General features: G+C 42.4%; 1 protein-coding gene across 1 annotated transcript; it reads right to left on the reverse strand.

Moving 5' to 3' along the window:
- Positions 1-4432: 4432 nt before the first annotated feature.
- c30h19orf67 (chromosome 30 C19orf67 homolog) lies at positions 4433-11756 on the reverse strand. The gene is made up of 6 exons (XM_041176923.1): positions 11326-11756; positions 10238-10382; positions 8805-8905; positions 7601-7789; positions 6223-6378; positions 4433-4664 (listed from the first exon to the last, which is right to left on the reverse strand). The coding sequence occupies exons 1-6, from the start codon at positions 11754-11756 to the stop codon at positions 4433-4435; spliced, it is 1254 nt and encodes a 417-aa protein (XP_041032857.1).
- Between the last annotated feature and the right edge of the window lie 11197 nt (positions 11757-22953).

The raw sequence follows: 22953 nt of genomic DNA on the forward strand, positions 1-22953 counted from the left end.
CTTTTACACTGGAACGTTTTGGAAGACTTGACAGACTCTAAATGAGGCTTCCTCAAATGAAGGATATTTGTCTAGAGGTATAAGTCAGTGTACACTTTTTTGAGGATACCACTGGAGGTACAAGTTAAGCTGAAGTGTCCTTTTTGTAGTGAGTTATACAAATATATGCAGGGAATGCTTTTTACAAAGCAGCCTTTTATTTGCAAGTAAATGAATATTTCAGGATAATTCCTTTTTTTCCCTAGACTGTTCAAATTGCTGCTATCCTTTGATTTAATCTCCAGCTGCTTAGTTATAGGATCATCTGGACACAGTAAACTGCAGCAGAATGTGTCTCACCTGCATTTGGCAACTATTACAATTTAAAGCTGAAGATTGCAAAGTGTTGGATGGTCCATACTGAACAGGCAACTGTAGACTGGACATGGACTCAAATGCATCATGCAAGTCCATTGGTGACTATTACTGTATTCAAACTAAACCCAAGCTGGGACTCCAATCTAACCAGTATTAGTCTACTTTTAACACTCGATTTGGAGTGCAGAGTGCATTCTTAAAGTCCTCCATCTGTAAAGTTTTTATCAGCAGATTAACATTCTTTTAAAACTTGAGTTATGTAAGTGCACATTCCCAACTTAACTAAATTTCAAGGCGGTCCACTGCTTCACCATTGAAGGTAACTAGGGATGGGCAAGTGAATGTTAGCCCATACCAATGTCCATATCCAGAGAATGATTTGCCAAATGCTTTTACATTGTTTACTGGTAAGACATGCTCATGAAGTGGAATGCTTTTTAATATGGCAGTGGATTTCAGTATACACTTAGGTAATCTCAATTTTCATACAGCACTCAGTACTGGACTGGTGTACGCTGGTTACATGATTTTATGGTTGCCTGAAAGATGGCACACTATTCTTGACCAAGTATCGCTGTGACATCTTAAACTGCACAGTTTTTTTGGTGTATGTTTCAATGTTCTGTGAAGTAGTGTAAAAGATCACATCTGAAATGTAAACTTCACCAGACGTGTGGAAAGGTTGTACAGAAATCTTTGGATTTTGCTGTAAAGCACATCAAGATTTAAGGCTGTAATAAAAATACCTGGAAAATCTCTGCAGGTCTGGCAGTATCTGTGGAGAGGAACACAGTTAATATTTCGAGTCCGTATGACTCTTCAACAGAACTAAGGAAAAATAGAAAAGAGGTGAAATATAAGCTGGTTTAAGGGGGTTGGGACAGGTATAGCTGGATAGAGGGTCAGTGATAGGTGGAGATAACCAAAAGATGTCATAGACAAAAAGACAGATGTTGAAGGTGGTGATATTATCTAAGGAAAGTGCCTAGTTTACAGCCTTCTGGACTGAATATTGATTCAACAATTTTAGATCATGAACTCTCTCCATTCCTACTCCCTTTCCGATCCCCCACCTTTTCCCAATAATTTATATAGATTTTTCTTTTCCCACCTATTTCCATCCATTGTTTTATCTCTGCCTTTTAGCCTATTTCGATCTCCCCCCCCCCCCCCCCCCCCCCCCCCCCCCACCCCCACTAGGGCTATCTGTATCTTGCTTGTCCTGCTTTCTACCCTTAATGTCACCTATTAGCACATTCCTTAGATAATATCACCACCTTCAACACCTCTGTCTTTTGGCTATCTCCGCCTATCACTGGCCCTCTATCAAGCGCTACCTCCCCCACCTCACCCCCCCCCCCCCCCCCCCCCCCCCCGCCCAACCCCTTAAAGCAGCTTATATTTCACCTCTTTTCTATTTTTCCTTAGTTCTGTTGAAGAGTCATACGGACTCGAAACATTAACTGTCCTCTCCACAGATGCTGTTGGACATGCTGAGTTTTTCCAGGTATTTTTATTTTTGTTTTGGATTTCCAGCATCCGCAGTTTTTTGCTTTTATCTTAAGATTAAGGCTGTGTCCAAATGTTTAACTTTTTTTTAACTTGATTCTGGAAATAGATTTGTTTACAGTAGATACAGTTGGTTAGTTCTGAATTTAACTTGCTCTGACTGCTGAATTTTTCTCTTTTTCATTTGAACAATTTCAAACGCTTTTTTTAAAACACCTAGAGTCCAGTTGCCTATTTGAGAACCGAAGTAGCTAGATGCATCTAATGGAATTGTTGCAAGCTACAACATTGTTGCCAAGCAGACTTTGGGGTCATTGAAAATGTCAAACTCGATGTGCCAGCTTATCAAGTTTTAAATCTGAAATAATGTGTTTGCATGAGTGATTTAGAAAACATTTTCAAATATGTTTGCAAATGAATGCTGGATTTCATAGCCTTTTTTTCACTTTTAGGCTAAGCTGGCCTGCTAGTGCACTATCAAACTCTTGGATAACGTAGAAGAATCCAAACTTTTAGTATGCTTCCATAATAATCAGGTGGATGAGAATTGAAGTGAGAATTGCATTTGTTTCTGTATGTTATTCTGTGCCTTGCCTGTCAAACACAGGAGAGCTTGGGTATTGCATGCTTAAATATGAGGGTTATAATTCTCTCCATGGAGAAAAGCTGTTAACAGAGTCCTGGACACCTGCCCTTTAATAAGTATATTTTTCCTGCAGCAGGTACCAATAATGGCTGAAATCAAATACCAAGATTCCCTTTTATATCTGTTCAACCATTAAATATTGCTGAAAGGATGTTGCTGAAGCTTTTTGTCTTGCACTCGAGGACAAACACACGAATTTCAAATAATTCCTACTACAGAAGAAAAGGGTGCTGATTGACAAGTTGACTCTACCATGGGAAGAACAATGCCTCCACCAATTTGTAGTGATGGTTTGAAATTTGGCATTCTTGTATTTGTCGCATAGTGCAAGACAGTTTTTTTTTTATTCATCGTGGCAGGTAGGCAGTAAGTGCTGCCAAGCAATTGATGCCCAAATCTCTCAATTGGCCTTTGATTTTTTTTTAAAACAAAAAATCATCAAGTTTTGCACTATGAAGTGCCTGTCTGTGTCTACCATTAAACTTGCACCAGCCCGTAACTTGCAACCCAGTTCAACTTCCTGCTTTCCTCTCTCTCTCTCTCTCTCTCTCTCTCTCCCCCTCATTCCAATTACCCTGCATTAACAAATTAGTAAGAATGCCCTTGCCACATCTCCTGCTGAGAGTCCAGAAAGTGCATCTCTGCCTTGAAAGCAACAATTGCTCCTCCCATATTCTGGGGATTAATCAACCGCCTGGATTGGGAGCCCCTTCTATAATCTAGGTTAATGTCTCGGAGCTGAACAACCTAGAGGCCAGTAGTTTTGGTTCTCTACTCGAGGAGTTGTCATAGTGAGATACTAATCTTCACTACAAGTTGGTAGATGAACCAGTTACTTCTGTCATTCCTTTTTTTTAAGCATGTTGGCGCTAGAAGTGTAATGCTATTTTTTTTCTAACCAGCATACCTTTTTCAGCATTGTGGAAAGTGTTTTGAGTAGAGACAAAAGTTTGATTTTTTTTTAAATCCAGAATCCATATGTACACTTGTCAAAAGGTTGATTAGGATGAAATACATTGAAAGATAGTGGGTTAGCAGTTAAAGCTGAAGCCCAGAAAGTGAGTAGGTTTTTAAAAGAAATTTTAAGCTGTTTAGTTGTAACAACCTGATTGACTTGTACAGTCACACTGTTCATGTTTTTATCCTCCTCTACAAATGACCATGGGCATTCCTTTGCATGATTTTTGTGAAGGTGTACTGACAATAAAAAGTCAAAGAGAATGTGTTGAGTCAAATTATTCCCATGGCAGTGAATTTACACTTTATATTTTCAAAACAGGAGGTAAAGATCAACCCATTTAATACGTGTAGCATCCATTTCTCTATGGAAATTTGTTAACTTGTGATGTATATGCAAGTGTGTCTTTTATACTATGGCCTGGGCTACTTCCATGAACAGACCAGACCTGGGAAAAGTCTGTTAAATACTTAACATTTTTGAAAAATTGTCAGAAAGGATAAGCTATTATTGGAGAATATTTACACCTCAACAAACTGAAGACTTGCCACAGCTGAAAGCATTATGATGCAGCAGCATATCTAATAAATTGAGTTTTTGAGATTCTTCACTATCACTACAATACACACATCACTAGCAATACCCTTTGCTTAGTCAGTCATTAGCATCTGAAAGAGCTACTCTGCCCTGGACTATAATAGGTATATGTTTAAAAGCCCAATACATACCCCTCCCTCCCAAGTAGAATAAATTTCTCTACTTTATAAACTAGTCATAATAATTTTAATTCTTGTGACAAAAGTGTAACAGTTCAACTTTCTGCTCCATCTTGGGAAGCTGGTAGAAGAGTGTATCAAGCTGAAAGCGTATTCTGCATTTCTTTTTCTTCCCCAAATGAGTTGATGGCTGGTGCTAAGAAAATTAGTTATACAAGAACGGGTCAAATTGTAAAGGCCTCTGAATTAAAGCCCAGCTGAAACCACCTGGCAGGATGACACTGGGAGGTCTGGGTGACTCTGGACGTCCAGGTAAGAGAAGGGTTTTGATTTGGACTGGAACGTCCCTGAGAGGTCAGCTGATCTCTGACGCAGGAGAATGTCCACCAGGAGATCTGTAGCAGCAATCTGAGAGGGCTCCTCGAACCCAATGGTGATGAGGAGCTCATAATCACCACGAGGCTGCTTGTATAGAAACCTAAAACACACACATGGGTGATGTAGAGAACATGCAGGGGTTCTGTCAGAAACCATTTCCTGTGAACTATCCCATGTTTTTTACAGTTACTGCACCAGAGCCAGTGTTTTTAATTAAAATAAAAAGAAACCAATAAACCTGTTCAGAGACAATGTGTTTTTTTTTTTCTAACTTAAAATCGTTTTCTGTATCTGGCATACATGCTCCAGTCCCTTCATTGCCTACTGGTCATGGATAGTCTCAGCAGCCACTGCATGCACCCTCTCCAGGACTACCTGGGTACCGGTGAGAATCAGGAGAAAGAGGGTGTTCAGAACAGATGTTCAGGTCCAGAAGCAAACCCACGAGGTCTTCCGACCTGCTCTTCCCCGCACCTCTTGGGCAGCCAGCGTGGAACTGAAGTGTAGTCGGAAGTTGAACAGTTCCCGCTTTGTGAGATTAGTGAATTAAGTCACCGTTTGTAATTCTGAGCAATGCTTGCCTGCCACTGCTCCTGTTCTGAATTCTTTCTTTATCTCCTCACACCCTCAGCACAAACAGCAGCCCTAAAAGACAATCCAGTTCTACATGGCAGTTCACATTAAATACCTGGCTGGGCTTAACTTTTTTTGGGAGAACAGGGCTGTGGATGTCCTGTGCTAAACTGCAGTGGTGTGGTGCAACACTTATTATTTCCTTCACTTGCCCTATTATATCTCTTTCGTTCTGCTGATTTATCTCGTGCATTAGTGCCATTCAAGTGGAATAAAAGCCATGCAGTGTCTGTAGAAATGATTTATGGTTTTAATGATGGGAAGGTGCACACAGCTGAGATTATATGGGTTTGTTTTGGAGTTGTTTCCAGGCCCTCTACTTCTCTCTCATCCTCATCCAATAGGGATCCATTACTCCACAGAGTACGATCATATTTCCATTGGTATGACAGCATATGCAAAGTGCCTTATCCTCCCACTGGGAGCTGATATCCTATCCTCAGAAACTATTGAAGAGTTTTTCTTTTGCAGAAAGGGGACTGGACAATGACAGTTATAAATATTTTGTTGTTGGAACTCTCATTTCACCAACCTAACTGATGGTTGAGTACAAGTGCAGCACAATCCAACGTGTTCTGGTTGTAGCTCTACTATGTTGTGGCAAAGAGTGTAGAGAAAATCTCTTCCTGCCCTGAAGCAGCAACAACTTATATAATATAATAATAACCACCTTTGACATGGTTAAGTGTCCCAATCACAGCAGTGGTTATATACCTAAAAATTCAGAAGCTCCCGGGTAAGGTTGGCAGGTTAAGAGCAGGCTAGAAGCAGGAATTCTGCAACTGATCTAAGTAAGGGAGATGAAGAGGCTGATATTCCTATTCCTGATCGCTGTCCACTGCAGCCCTGCTGAAAAGAGCAATTTCACAAGGGAGGAGAAAGGACACATTGATTGGCTGAGATGAAGTAGAGTGGGAGGGGATGGGTGGAGCATAAACACTGGATCTGATGAACCAAATGGCCTGTGTCTGTGCTGTACATTCTATATAATCCTATAGAGTATAGAGCTTAAAGGCAGCAATTACCAGCAAAGAAGATCTGGCTCCCCTGGAGATGGTTCTACTTGAATCCAGCGACCGATTGACCAGAGGCGTCTGCTTTTGGCAGCAGAAGGTGTACTTTTGGGGCCAGGCTGACTGTTGTCCATTACTTGATTCGCCTCCTTGAAGCACAGGAAGTAACTGCATGATAACATAACAGGACAGTGAAAAAGCAAGTCTGAGTGATAGAGGAATCCATGTAGAAAATGCAACTGACATTGGCAATACACCTGATATAAGTCAACCAGCAATACACAGAACAGGTAAACTACATAAATCTATACATCATCATATAAAATAGCATGGTTATAATCTTATAGCATGGGGAGGTATTTTGGCTACCGTAGAATAGATTCACAGAAGCGGATCATTCAGCCCATTGTGTCTCTGCTGCCTCTCTGCAAAACCAACTCACCTAATCCCACTCCCCTGCACTTTCCCCACAATTATACAATGGTTACAGCACAGAAGGGGGCCATTCAGCCCATTGTGTCCATGCCCCTGTAAGATCGGTTCAATGCTGCAATTTTTTTCTCTTCAGGTGTTTTTCCACTACCTTTTTGAAAGCCATGGTTGAATCTGTCCCCACCGCACCCAGGCAGTGCATTCCAGATCCTGACCATTCATAAGGACATAAATAGGAGCAGGAGTAGGCCTTTCAGCCCTCTGAGCCCACTCAGACATTCAATGAGATCATGGCTGATCTACTTTAACACTGCTATCCCTTGATGTTTTTAATATGGAGAAATCTATAAATCTCTGGCTTGAACATTCTCAATGACTGAACATCCACAGTGCTCTGGGGCAGAGAATTCCAAAGATTCATCACCCTCTGAGTGAAGAAAGTCCTCCTCATCTCAGTCCTAAATGGTCTGCCCCTTATTCTGTGTCCCCTGATTCTAGAACCACCCCCCCCACACCCCTCCCACACAGCCCCCACCCCCCCAGCCAAGGGAAACATTTTCCTGCGTCCACCCTGTTGAGCTCTGTAAGAATATTGTAGGTTTGAATGAGATCACCTCTCATTCATCTAAACTGGAGAATAAAGGCCCAGTCTATTTAATCATTGGACAATCCCTCCATCCCAGGGATTAATTTAGTGAACCTTCTCTGTGTTTAAAAAGCAAGATTTTCCTCATGTTGCCCTTGGTTCTTTTGCCAATGTGTCCCTTTCACCAATGGGAACAGTTTCTCTATCTGCTCTGTGTAGACCCCTCATTAGTTTTGAACCTCTAGCAAATCTCCTCTCAGTCTTCCCTAAAGAGAACAATCCCAGCTTCTCCTATCCATCCACATTAACTGAAGTCCTTCACCCCTGGAACCATTCTCGTATTGCCGTTTTACCCTGTATATCTGTACTTACTATTCTGTACATGGCTCTGTTGCATCCCCAAACGATGTTCCTTCACTGATATCCACATTCCACCGGATTTTCTTGAACAGCAGGGCTGGTTCCTTTGCTGCTGTGTAAGGTACAGGCATACAGTATCGGAAGGTGGAAACGCGAAACCAGTGTCCGAGGCGGAATTCTCCTCTGTAGAAGTAGCAGATACTGGAACGCCCGAGTTGTTTTTTTAAAAAAAGGAGAAAGGTAGGAGTACAGGGAGGTTGTGGGAAATGATTAGAACCCTTTGATTTATAGTTTTACATCTCTCCCGCTTCCCCTCCAGAAAGAAACTGCAGCTCATATAGTCCCTACCCAATCCATATTGTCAAAGGTTGAGTCCAATTCTGGACCCTACACATCAGGAAGGGTGTCCAAGCCTGGGTGTTGGTGGGGGTGGGGGGGCGGTGGCGCAATTGGTTGGAATGGTAGCAGGGACGAGGAACTTCAGTTACTGGGAGAGACCACAGAGGTTGAGGTGGTTCTACTCAGAGCAGAGCAGCTCAAAAGAGAAATTTAGTCGAGGTATTCCAAAATCACAAAGGGGTTTGATAGGGTAATTAAGGAGAAACGGTTCCTGTGACAGGAGAAATTGCTAACTGGACGACAAAGGTTTAAGGTAAATTGGCAAAATTACCAGAGGGGAGATGAGGATTTTTTTTAATGCAGTGACTTGTGATCTGGAATGAGCTGCCTGAAAGGGGAGTGGAAGTGGATTCAATTGTAAAGCTCGAAAGGAACTTGGATAAATACTTCCACGGACATCCAGGCAGCTGCTGTGTGGCCTGGTTCAAATGGTTTTGCTGTATCTTTGAGTCGAGACTACAGGTTGCTCCAGGGGCCCGATCATTACCCTCATTAGATATTTATTTCCCGTAGAATTTGATTGTTTTCTCTTTGCAGCCTTAGGAAGTACTGAAGCCAAACACATGGCTTCCCCAGCTGAGATCAACCAGCTCCACACAGGCTAAGAGCCTGGGACCATCTCAATATGAGTGGCTCACTACCAGACTAGGCAGTCCAGATCAGTAGGGGATTAGATCAGGATCAAACCGGACAATCTGGTCTCCTTGAGATAGTCGGCAGTTTGAAATGATTGATTTGACACAGCCGGATATTTTGCTGGATTGTGATTTGGTTTCCCAGTAAGACAGTGATGGCAATGGGCCAGGGTCCCCATTACCTGCAGGGGTCTGTCTCCTCCAGGGAGATGAAACCGAAGGATGCGTACATGAGTACCAGCTGTTCCAGGTTCGAGGCCAGATGCTGGGAGAACTGCAAAAGCTGGGAAATAATAGTACAGATCAGGTGGACAGAGAGAAAACAAAAACAACAATACATATAGGGAGGGGGGGAGACAGCCAACAGCACAAAAAGCACCAGAAATAAACCTACATCAGGATTCGTCTTTGCCTGGTTTGTGTCAAAGTCTATGTCAATCTGCTTGATGAGCAGAAATACTGACAAAATAGGGCACAGGTCAGTGAAGGAATGGCTTCCCCTGCAACCTCACAGGTAAAAGCGCAAATGGAGAAGGGAAAGGTGTCACGGAATCATCCACAGGTCCCCATCAGTCGGCCAACCCCTGATGCAGGACTTCAACAGGTTTTCATTTTACCTGAACTTTGTTTTTAAAAATACTTATTTTTAAAATTCTTGTTTGTGAATTCCCACCCCATGGATTCACCACTCCTTATCTCTGTAACCTCCTCTGGCCCCATAACCCTCCGAGAAATCTCCCCTCCTCCAATTCTGGCCTCTTGAACATCCCCAATCTTCATTACTCCATTATTGGTGGCTGTGCCTTCAGCTGCCTGGATCCTCTGCTCTGGAATTCCTCCCCCCCACCACTAAAACCTCTCCACCTCTCTCTCCTTCTTAAAACCTATCCCTTTGACCAAGCTTTTGGCTATCTGCCCTAATCTTTGGCCTGATGTCAAACTTTGTTTTAATAATGTTCCTGTGAAATGTCTCAGACATTTTAACGCGTTACAACAGCTATATAAATACAATTGTTCTCTTCACCCAACATGAGCATACACAAACAGGCTTCTGGCAGGAGCCACTGTATAGTAATGAGGATCTCTCTAGTTTGCAGGTACAATATAGCACCTTAATGCTGCCCCAGAGAGCCGACTGGAAACTGAATCCTGGAAGTACCAAGAGAAAGACCATGCATTTATATAGCATCTTTCATGACCTCAGGACTTCCCAAAGTGCAGTACAGCCAGTGAAGTACTTTTAAAGTGCCGTTACTGTTGTACTGCAGGAAATGCAGCAGCCAATTCGCGCACAGCAAGCTCCCACAAGCACCAAATGATAGTGACCAGATAATCTGATGTTGGTTGAGGGATAAATATTGACCAGGACACTGTGAAGAACTTCCCTGCTATTCTTCAAAATAGTGCCATGGGAACTTTTATGCCAATCTAAGAGGGCATAACGGTTTAACGATTCATCCGAGAGATGGCACCTCCGGCAGTACAGCACTCCCTCAGCACTGGCACTGGGAGTGTTGGCCTGGATTCGGTTGTGCTGTTCAAACTTCCCCAAGTGGGCAGGACCAGCTCTGGAACCTTTGTCAAATGTGCTTCAATCTTATTCCTAAAGCATTACCCGTTTCTGGATATACTCAGGGAGAGGTTTCCGGTCAGAATGGATGCTGCGTGCTGTGGATTCCAGGTAGGCAAAGTACGGCTGGCACGTTTTCACAAAGATTGGCACGGCCCTGGCAAACTCTTCATTGTGGATTCGGTCTCTACTGCAGGGAAGGAAGCAGACTGAAGACTGTCAAGTAACAGACACCAAAGAATTTGCTTATTGCCATTACAATCATTTTGCTGGAGAGGGGCATCTCACAGTGTGCCCTATTAGTTAGCCTTTAAGCCTGGCTCTTCACTATCAAACCCATTGGCTCTGAATAATGGGCCCAAGAGTCCATTTCCTTAACCTATGAGATTTAAGGAGAGAGCAAGAAAGAGGGGAATGAGGGAGGAGAAAATCGAGTCAATTAGACACAACTCAGGTACAGAGAGAGAAATAAAGAGACGGAAAGGGAGATTGATTGAGAGGGAAGGGGTAAACAGACAGAAGGAAAAGTAAGAAAGTATTTTAAAAATCCTTAACAACAATTTACCACATCTAAGAATGAAGCTTCACATTTTAAACTGTTCCTTTTCTGGGCAGGAGAGGTTGAATGGCAAATCTTTCTAGAAAGTTACTTAGGCTGTTAAGTTCCTGTCCTAACTTCCTCTGTTGAGTTTAATGGGTAATTAATGTGCAAATGCAGCAACTTTGGGAAGCTCATGGGGAGGTTGAGGGTGAGCTGTCATTTTTGCAAGGGTAATGGTGAACTGACACAAATCGCCCAGCAATGTGTGGTGATTCACAATTCAGCCGATGCCTCTCTCCCTCACCAAAGGTTGCTGCATGGTTTACTCATTAATAACTATGAGCACCTCCAAAATGGCCATGATTTTGGCATGAAATTTAGGCTATCATGGTTCCGGCCATAAACTACACCTGCCTCCACAGCCATGTAAATTTTCAAGAGGCAAAAAAAAATCCATTGGTCAAGGCCTCAGGTTCAGAAAGATAACGCCAGCTAGCTGAAGAATTGGACAAAACATGACAAGGAAAAAAGAATAGAATGAAACTTCATCTCCGTGAGAAAGAGTAAGAATAGAAGTGAGCTAAGCCAATACCTGTAGACAAGGTGTGTCTGGAACTCCTCTGCTTTCTTCAGAAGGTATTGAAGCTGCTGTTCTATTGGTTGAAGCTTCTCTTCCATTAGCGTGACATCGTACTGAGGCACCTCATCCTCTGGCCTATGTGGCTGTTCCTCCTTCCCATGATGCAGTGGCAGGAATGTATTATTGTTAGGGACTAGGGCAGCAGAGGCCTGTGAAGCCTGCATTGTTGAAGAGCTGGGATAGGCCGAGGCAGGGATGAAGACCTGGTTGTCCTTCCTCTGTTTTTCTTGAGTGGGCTGCCCCATTAACTGGTGCAGTTCAGTCTCTGTCCAGTGGGACCCTTTAGGTTCTGTATTGACCACCTCCATTGAGCAGGAGCATTTTGGCTTATCTCTCCTCTTATATATCACGACATCATGTCCATTGGCAACATTTTCCTCCATTCTGTAAGTAATGAAGAAACGATTAACGCCAATGATTCCTTGGTTGGCCTGTGTTCCTGTGCAACAAATCCTACCCAGGTTCGCATAGTATTGTCAGCCAAGCTGCCTTACCAGACATTCGAGCAGACAAATAGAGTATAGGAATGGAAACTGGTTCTCCTGCTTACTCCCTCTGCTACGGAATTCTATAAAGGCATCAGGAAGTGGGGGTGGTAGGAACAAGTTGACATTAATAAATGTTATAAATACGAATTTTGGAAGTATCTCCCAACCATTATATTTCCCTTTACTATTACAAAGGCACATACAGAGATTCTCAGTGTCTGCAGTCCTCGAATACTTTACCTTAGTGACTATTTCTAACATGGAGTTAGTGAATGTGAGCAGGGTATTTGAGTATTGGGTCAAAAGATAATTGGCAAAAGAACCAGAAGGGAGTTTTTTTTTTACCCAGGGGATTGTGTGATCCAGAATGTTGTGATGCAACTGAAAGAATGGTTATAAAGTTCAAAACTAAATTGGATAAAGACTGGAAAGTGAAAAATTGGCAGTGTTATGGGGAAAGAGCAGGAGGAGTGGGACTAATTGGAAAGCTCTTTCAAGGAGCCAACACAGGCATAATTGGCCGAATTGCTTCTTTCTGTGATGTACAATTCAGTGGGCTATGTGGGACATCATTCTGGGTTCAAACACGCTTAAGCAACCAGTCACTCAATACAACTCAACACAGGGAAAGCTGACCAATGTTATCTTTCCCTAGCCTACCGAACCAATGTCAATTTTTAAAAATTCATTAATGGGATTTGGGCTTCGCTGGCTGGGCCAGCGTTTGTTGCTGATCTCTAATTGCCCTTGAGAAGCTGGTGGTGAGCTTCCTTCTTGAACCGCTGCAGTCCATATGGTGTAGGTACACCCACAGTGCTGTTAGGAAGGGAGTTCCAGGATTCTGACCAAGCGACAGTGAAGGAACGGCACTATATTTCCAAGTAAGGATGGTGAGTGACTTGGAGGGGAACTTCCAGGTGGTGGTGTTCCCATCTATCTGCTGCCCTTGTCCTTCTAGATGGTAGTGGTCATGGGTTTGGAAGGTGCTGTCAAAGGAGCCTTGGTGAATTCCTGCAGTGCATCTTGTAGATGGTACACACTGCTGATACTGTGTGTCGGTGGTGGAGGGAGTGAATGTTTGTGGATATGGTGCCAATCAAGTGGGCTGCTTTGTCCTGGATGGTGTCAAGCTTCAAGAGTGTTGTGGGAGCTGCACTCATCCAGGTAAGTGGAGAGTATTCCATCACAGTCCTGACCTGTGCCTTGTAGATGGCGGATAGACTTTGGGGAGTCAGGAGGTGGGTTACTTGTCACACAATTCCTAGCCTCTGACCTGCTCTTGTAGTCACAGTATTTATATGGCTAGTCCAATTCAATTTCTGGTCAATGGTAACCCCCAGGATGCTGATAGTAGGGGATTCATGGATGGGAATGCCATTGAACATCAAGGGGTGATGGTTGGATTCTGTCTTGTTGGAGATGGTTATTGTCTGACACTTGTGTGGTGTGAATGTTACTTGCCACTTCTCAGCCTAAGCCTGGATATTATCCAGGTCTTGCTGCATTTGGACATGGACTGCTTCGGTATCTGGGTCGTGAATGGTGCTGAACATCGTGCAATCATCAGCGAACATCCCCACTTCTGACCTTATGATGGAAGGAAGGTCATTTATGAAGCAGCTGAAGATGGTTGGGCCGAGGACACTACCCTGAGGAACTCCTGCGGTGATGTCCAGGAGCTGAGATGACAGACCTCCAACAACCACAACCATCTTCCTTTGTGCTAGGTATGACTCCAACCAGTGGAGAGTTTTCCCCCTGATTCCCATTGACTCCAGTTTTGCTAGGGATCCTTGATGTCACACTCGGTCAAACGTAGCCTTGATGTCAAGAGCAGTCACTCTCACCTCACCTCGGGAGCTCAGCTCTGTCTTTGTTTGAACCAGGGCTGTAATGAGGTCAGGAGCTGAGTGGCCCTGGCAGAACCCAAACCATTGTAGACCTTTAACAGAGATTGGCTAACTCAAAGCAGACTGGAATTTGATCTCTATGGCTTTGTACTAGAACACGGGGGAAAATATGCAACACCTAAAATCTGCTCCAATATGTTCAAAGTTAATTACCCAGCGCGGGCTAAAGGTAAGAAGGAGCAAGAACAAAGTATGCCTAAGATTCTTGAATAAATGGACAGGGATTTAATTCACAAACCGTCAGCAATAATTCCATGTTAGGAAGACAAGCTGGAATATTCCAAGGCAAAGTAGGGGGTGCGGGTGGGGTTTAGCACGCAATAGACTAGGGATTGGTTAGCCTAAACAAGAACAGAATTACCTGAAAAAACTCAGCAGATCTGGCAGCATCGGCGGAGAAGAATTGACGTTTCGAGTCCTCATGACCCTTCCACAGAACTAGTTGGTTAGCCTACTTGACTACAGTGTGGTGCAGAATGATGCAAATGACAGAGGTTCAATCTCTGTGCCAGCTGTGATTGTTCATGGAAGCCAGCTTCCTCACCTTCCTCCACACTTGTGGAGTGATGCCACTCAAGTCAGTTCGGTCGAAGGGTCATGAGGACTCGAAATGTCAACTCTTTTCTTCTCCGCCGATGCTGCCAGACCTGTTGAGTTTTTCCAGGTAATTCTGTTTTTGTTTTGGATTTCCAGCATCCGCAGTTTTTTTTGTTTTTATCTCTATAAAACCAATTGTCTCTCTTGAATGGTGAGAGATGCCTATGGGTCCCTTCATTGTGGACTATAGCTAATTACCTACTTACTTACACCTGTACACATCCATTTGGCCCAGTTTCCCTGTCAGCCTGCCAGTCACTCCAGCTGATTTGAAGGGATATGAAGCCAGTTATTTAGGATACTGTATTTGAATAATTTGGAGTGTAATGTGTTTTCAACAAATCAGCTCGAAGCACTTACCAGGTAACAGTGTCTGGCATCTTAATTCCAAATGAGGCGAGGGGATCATTTAGAGAAACATAGCATCAATTTACCGGACAAATAGTTAAAAAAAAGGAAGTAAATTTAGGAGCAGCCTAAATTTTAGGGGAAAATCTGTTCTCTGAAATTAAAAAAGTTACTTGCAAAGTAAAAAACAGAAATAAACCAAACGCCAAACAGAATCTGAAAGGGAAAACATAAATGGTTATTTTAGACACAGAACCTTAAGCAGAACTCAGAACCCGTGTGAAAGATTCATCCAATTTTCAACATTTTCTATGTACGTTTTTTCTAAATTTCAAATGAGCAGATTAGCAAATTACTCTGTAATTTATCTTCTTTGCAGCAAAAAGCTCTTTATTTCCATTAAAAATATCATTGAAAAAGCATCAGTACTTAGAAAACATTACATGAGGAAACAACTAACAAAAAAAAGGTAACCTTTCTATTGTGGCGTCCAGAAGTTAAAAAAGCAGAAAACATCTTAAATAGCAACAATTTATAACAGAAACGTCTAGATGATTGTAACTTTTATTAGATAGAGGAAAGATTAATATTTTGAATTTCTGCAAAAGCAATCTTTTTCTTCAATCTTCAAGTCTATCTAAAGTTTATTTTGCTCAGTATGGTTCTAACCTGCTGCAGTGTGGACTCCAGGCTCCTCCTTGCGGCTTCTGTTCAAATATCAACACCGGCCGCGCTCCCGCGCAGCATGGCGGACACGCGCCTCAAAGAGGTTTCAATTCAGAAAAGGCGCGCGTTACCAGGGGAACGGTGCACGCGCTCGCAGCAGAACTGTCCCCCTCCCCCTCAAAGACAGGAAGAGACAGCAGAGCCTGGAATTTTGAATTGTTACATTAGGAATGTGCTTGGCTTTAAGATTGGGATTTTATACCAATACTTTGGGAATGAGATTGGGTTTAGGAGTGGATTTTATACCAATACTTTGGGAATGAGATTGGGTTTAGGAGTGGATTTTATACCAATACTTTGGGAATGAGATTGGGTTTAGGAGTGGATTTTATACCAATACTTTGGGAATGAGATTGGGTTTAGGAGTGGATTTTATACCAATTCTTTGGGAATGAGATTGGGTTTAGGAGTGGATTTTATACCAATACTTTGGGAATGAGATTGGGTTTAGGAGTGGATTTTATACCGATACTTTGGGAATGAGATTGGGTTTAGGAGTGGATTTTATACCGATACTTTGGGAATGAGATTGGTTTTGGGAGTGGATTTTATACCAATACATTGGGAATGAGATTGGTTTTAGGAGTGGATTTTATACCAATACTTTGGGAATGAGATTGGTTTTAGGAGTGGATTTTATACCAATACATTGGGAATGAGATTGGTTTTAGGAGTGGATTTTATACCAATACTTTGGGAATGAGATTGGTTTTAGGAGTGGATTTTATACCAATACATTGGGAATGAGTTTGGTTTTAGGAGTGGATTTTATACCAATACATTGGGAATGAGTTTGGTTTTAGGAGTGGATTTTATACCGATACTTTGGGAATGAGATTGGTTTTAGGAGTGGATTTTATACCAATACATTGGGAATGAGATTGGTTTTAGGAGTGGATTTTATACCAATACATTGGGAATGAGATTGGTTTTAGGAGTGGATTTTATACCAATACTTTGGGAATGAGATTGGTTTTAGGAGTGGATTTTATACCAATACATTGGGAATGAGATTGGTTTTAGGAGTGGATTTTATACCAATACATTGGGAATGAGATTGGGTTTAGGAGTGGATTTTATACCAATACATTGGGAATGAGATTGGGTTTAGGATTGGGATTTCATTTTAAATTGAGAATGAGATTGGGATTAGGATTGGGATAATATATTAAATTGGAAATGATATTGGATTTAGGATTGGGATTTTATATTAAATTGGGAATGAGATTGGGTTTAGGGTTAGGATTTTGTATCACTAGATTGGGAATGTGATTGAGTTTAGGATCGAGATTTTATATTACTTTGGAAAAGGGATTGGATTTATGATTGGGATTATATATTACATTGGGAATGAGATTGGATTTAGGATTGGGATTTGTGAATTAGGCTGAGTTGGGATTGTGTCCAAGGTTTTGATATGGGACAGTGATAATTGGATGGGAATTTTGTTTGGATTAGGTTAGGATGTGATGAGATTGGACAATATTTATTTTTAAAATTCCTCAAAACCAGAATTTCATGGTTGAAGTGGTACATTCAAGGTGGCTTGATGGGGACACCAACAGGCACCAGAGCATGTGTGCAAATAGACGTAGCATGCACTGCCAGGTCAACTTTTATTTATAGAGCACCTTAATGTAATAAAACACCCCAAAACACTTCACAGTACCATTATCAAACACAATTTGGCACCGAGCCATTTAAAAAGATGTTCGGACAGGTGACAAAAATCTTTGTCAGTGAAGTAGCTTTTAAGGAGAATCTTAGAGGTAGAGACTGAGGTGTTTAGGGAGGGAGTTGGGAATTCCAGTATTTAATGCTTAGCCAGTTGACAGAAATATTGGAACAACGTTGGAATGTGCAAGAGGTCAGACTTGGAGGAGCGCAGAGATCTTGGAGAGTTGTGGGGCTGGGGGAGGTTAGAGAGGTAGGTAGGGGTGAGGCCATGGAGAGATTTGAACACAAAGATCAAGACCATCACTTTCAGTTGTTGAACAAGAACTGAGTAAATGGGACAACATCAAGTTTTCAACAACATTTCCAGAAATACAGAAAAGATGGAAGCAAACTCTCCCAGAGCCACATGAAGTTTAAAGAAGACAGGCTGTATATTGGATCACTGCAGGACAGAGGATGCAGAAAAATGCTGACTGTGATTAATAAAATTGGGTGGTGTTAATCTTCCTGGCAGCAACTATTGCAGAACTCTCTATATTAGTAGGAGGGTAGTGATTTATAAAATAAATGCATAATTGTACTTATAGATGACTCAATTTTAGCATCCAGCGCAGAATTCAATTTGTCTTGTTTGTGGGATGGATGTGCAATATGCCAAACTTGCCTCACGGATGTGCCCCTGTCCCAAATCTGGGCACTTGGGTATATTCCCACATTGTGAATTGCTATTTATTGCATCCACAGGGTATTCCCTGCACTGTCTGAATATGAGTACACTCGCTTGACCCACATACAAATACCATAACAGATAGCCTTTAAGTTTGAAATAAAAGCAGAAAATGCTTATACTCAGCAGGTCTGGAAGCAGCTGAGGAGAGAAATATAGAATTAACTTTTCAAGTCAAAGTCCCTTCCCTCAGCCCTTGAAATTTATTGGATTGCATAATAAATGTGAAAAAAGGAAGTTTTAAATTCTTAAAGATTGATCTAAAGACGGTTTGAGATGAAGAGGGATGGGAGGAGGCTCTTGTGGAATATTAATGTTGTAATATGCCTTTAATGTATAGGAGCATGGCATCACTAGAAAGGAAGTGTGTCATATGATCCAGTTTTAGTTTCACTTTTGCTCTTAAGCAGAGCGCAGCACAGACAGCTCTGCTGCTCACGTGTCTTCATGCTTTATGCCTCTGTCACGTTCCCAGGTGCCTATTCTCAATAAATGAACACACAATGTGTGATTGGTGCCTTTATATCATTATAACACACATGACAATTAATACTGGTATAGACCAATTGGGCCGGTAAATTCCATGTGACCTGTCCTGTGAACACCCTTTCCTGCTTTACTGTCGAGCTAAAAACTATGGCAATCTGGGTACGTCCCTTACAGTTCAAAATGAAGCTGTGAATGGAATATTAAACCTTGTACTTGTACATTGCTGTGCGAATTTAGTTTCATTAATGTCATCTAGTCTTCTTCGAAAGATCCACACTCTGAGAAATTATGTGTTGGAATGTTGGTAACACCAGGCCTGTCTTGTTCCAGCCACATTCTCACTTATAGAAACATAGGAAATAGGAGCTGGAGTAGGTCTTTTGGCCCTTCGATCCTGCTCTACCACTCTATGAGCATGGCTGATTGTCTATCTCAATGCCGTAATCCTGCTCTCTCCCTATACTCCTTGACACCTTTAGAGTCTAGAAATCTATCTATTTCCTTCTTAAATATATTCAGTGACTTGGCCTCTACAGCCCTGTGTGGTGAAGAATTCCACAGGTTCACCACCCTGAGTGAAAAAGTTTCTCCTCATCATAAGTTTAGTTCCTTGGTCTATAGTTGTAGTTTTCTGACACTGTAAGGCAACTTTAGCAGTGACATTAAGGTAGTTCTTATTTTGATGAATGTCGCCTTTAAATTTCAAAGTGAGAGTTCTCTATTTGAGATTAGTATGAATAGGAACACAGAATTATAGGATGGTTACAGCATAGGGGAGGCTATGCAGCCCAACAGGTCCATGCTGGTTCTCTGTAAGATATCAGTTCAGCTAGTCCCGCTCCCCTGCCTTCTCCCGCGGTAGCCCTCAGAATTCCTCTCTCTTCAGGTAGTTATCCAATTCCCTTTTGAAAGCCAGGATTGACCCAGCCTCCACTGCAATTTCAGGCAGTGCATTCCAGATCTTGACCATTTGCTGCCGGTAAAAATAGTTTTTCCTCATGTCACCATTCGTTCTTTTGCCGTTCACCTTAAATGGAGGGAGACAGAAAAAAGACTTACATTTTAATAGCACCACTCCTGCCCTCAGAACATCCCAAAGGGCTTCACAGGCAGTGAACCACTTTTGTCACATGACAGTCAAAATTAGGCAGCAAGATCCCAAAAACAGCACAGGGATAAATGGCCAGTTAAAAGCAAAGCACTGCGGATGCTGGAAATCTGAAACAAAAACAGTAAAGGAGAAACTCAGCAGGTCTGACAGCGTCTGTGGAGAGAGAAAAACAAAGTAAATGTTTTGAGTCCACGTGACCCTTCTTCAGAGACATCAACTTTGTTTTTCTCTCTCCACAGATGCTGTCAGACCTGCTGATTTTTTCCAGCATTTTCTGTTTTTGTTTTAGATGACCAGTTAAAGTGTTTTGGTGGTGCTGAATATTTGCCAGGACACTAGGTGCAATCCCCATGTGAAACATTCATTTTCTAAGAATGTCAAATGTACTACAGTAGAAAACGATTCTAGAGTATCTTTTTAAGAGGACTTTTTTTCTAAATCAGCATGATACAAGTCTAAACCTCGACCAGATTGCTGCAGTGTTTCTTGAATAACAGGTTCCCTGTTCAAGTTCTTTGCTGCTTAGTATAGTCCTTACATGCCCATGCAACTTAACTTCTGATTTCACCATCAATCTTTGGTAGTTTTTTCTCTTCCTCGGAATAAAATGTAACCTCACTTAAAATGCTCATAAAATATGTCTCATGGTATACGCTCCATAACCCAATGCTCTGCAATTGTCTGTCTGGTTGCTTTTAGCTAACTTTTAGCATTTCAACCTGACAATAAGATTTTAGCTGTGTGTGGATGGTATGTGCACATGGGTGTGTGAAGCATCCATTAGATTCCAGACATCGCCCAGCAAATATCACACTTCCAAGTTTCACCTTGTGCTACAGAGGAAGGGAAATCTTTGAAATAAAGGAAGTCAATTATTGACTTGACCCTGATATTTATAAGTTTTATAAATGTCTGAAGACTAACCTCAGTAGGCACAATTATCTGAATTTGCTTATTAATAGGGATGAGCCTAATGGGTCAAACTACAATGTGGCTCTATATCTCGTGTGCATTCCAGATCACAAACTACCTGTGAGCATAGAGTCATAGAGGTCTACAGCACAGAAAAAGGCCTCTCAGCCCATCAAGTCTACACCAGTCAAACAAGTACCTAACTATTCTAATCCCATTTTCCAGCACTAAGCCCATAACCTTGTATGCCATGGCATCACAAGTGCACATCCAAATACTTCTTAAATGTTATGAGGGTTTCTGCCTCTACCATCCTTTCAGGCAGTGAGTTCCAGATTCCACCACCCTCTGGCTGAAAAAATTCTACCTCACACCCCCTCTAAACCTCCTGCCCCTTACCTTAAATCAATGCCCCCTGGTTATTGATCCCTCCACCAAGGGGAAAAGTTTCTTCCTGTCTACCCTATCTATGCCCCTCATAATTTTATACATCTCAATCATGTCCCCTTTCAATCTCCTCTGCTCCAAGGAAAATAACCCCAGTCTATCCAATCTCTCCTCATAACTAAAACTCTCCAGCCCAGGAAACATCCTGGTAAATCTCCTCTGCACTCTCTCTAGTGCAATCACATCCTTCCTATAATGTGGATTCCAGAACTGCACACAACACTCTAGCTGTGGCCTAACCAGCGTTTTATACAGTTCCAGCATAACCTCCCTGCTCTTATATTCTATGTCTCAGCTAATAAAGGCAAGTATTCCATATGCCTTCTTAACCACCTTATCCTGCTACCTTAAGGGACCGGTGGACATGCACACCAAGGTCTCTCTGATCCTTAGTACTTCCCAGGGTCCTACCATTCATCATGTATTCCTGTGCCTTGTTTGTCCTGCCCAAGTGCATCACCTCACACTTATCCAGATTAAATTCCATTTGCCATTGATCAGCCCATCTGAACAGCCCGTCTATATCCTCCTGTAATCTAAGGCCATCCTCCTCACTATTTACCACCCCACCAATTTTCGTGTCATCCACAAACTTACTGATCAACCCTCCTACATTCAAGACTAAATCGTTTATATATACCACAAACAGCAAGGGACCCAACACCGATCCCTGTGGGACCCCACTGGAAACAGGCATCCAGTCACAAAAACACCCTTGGCTATCACCCTCTGCTTCCTGCCACTCAGCCAATTCTGGATCCAATTTGCCAAATTGCCTTGGATCCCATGGGCTCTTGCCTTCGGTATCAGTCTCCCATGCAGTATAGAGGGACACCCTATAGTCAAGTATTTAAAAATAAATAAACAAAGAGTCACTTGTAGTACAGAGTTTGAGTATTACTGAAAAAAGAGACATGCTGTCAAAGCTTTTCGCCTTGTACTCATCAGGACAAACACAAGAATACCCAATTTCAAAGGGAGCAACAATTTATGCTACATGAGAAAAGGGTGCAGATTATGGGCTTGATGGGGATGATGAAATAAAAATACAAACTGACAATAGGAGTTGGGGGGGAGCGGTGGGGGGCGGGTGGGGGCGTGGTGGGTGCAGCTGGTGGGAGAAGCAGATTTGAAAGGACGCTACCCAAAAGGTTGTCCTTTTAGATGCTGACCATTTTGTATTTCCAGAAAGTTCTGTCTTTATATTTCATCTTATTGATAGACCTGCTGCAGTATCTCCAGCATTTCCCCATCCAGTTGAAACCAGCTCTAAGTTATTGGTAATGAAATCATGCAATTGTACAGAACTGGAGGCCATTCAGCCCATAGTGTTTTCAAAGAGCCGGCACAGTAACAATCTAATTATTCCCACATCCCTACCTTTTGCTCATATCTCTGCAACTTGCTCTTTTTTAAAGTATTTATCAAATTATCTTTTGTAAGTTACTGTTGAAACTGTTTTCACCACCCTTTCGGGCAGTGCATTCCAGATCACAACAACTGCTGTGCTAAAAAATCTACTCATCTGTCCTTTAGTTCTTTTGCCAATTACCTTAAATCTTGTCCTCTGGTTACCAACCCTCCTGCCAGTGGAAACAGTTTCACCTAATTTTGCCAATCATGATTCACTCCCTCTACCACCGACACACAGTAGCAGCAGTGTGTGTACCATCTACAAGATGCACTGCAGCAACTCACCAAGGCTCCTTTGACAGCACCTCCCCAACCCGCCACCTCTACCATCTACAAGGACAAAGGCAACAGATGCATGGAAACACCATCCCCTCCAAGCCACTCACCATCCTGACTTGGAAATATATTGCCGTTCCTTCACTGTCACTGGGTTAAAATCCTGGAACTCTTTTCCTAACAGCACTGTGGGTGTACCTACACCACATGGACTGCAGCGGCTCAAGAAGGCAGCTCACCCACCACCTTCTCAAGGGCAATTCGGGATGTGGAGTAAATGCTGGCCCAGCCAGCGACACGCACATCCCGTGAATGAATATATAAACAAACTGATTTACTCCAGAAAATTCCTTGGTAATTTTGAACACGCTTATGAAAATGCCCCTCTTCAGATGAGTGCCTGACCAAGGTGGCCACCAACGGATTCAGGTATCATGCAGACCAGGGGGGTCACTGGTC

Source organism: Carcharodon carcharias, chromosome 30, assembly GCF_017639515.1.
Source record: "Carcharodon carcharias isolate sCarCar2 chromosome 30, sCarCar2.pri, whole genome shotgun sequence".
Lineage (NCBI taxonomy): Eukaryota > Metazoa > Chordata > Chondrichthyes > Lamniformes > Lamnidae > Carcharodon > Carcharodon carcharias.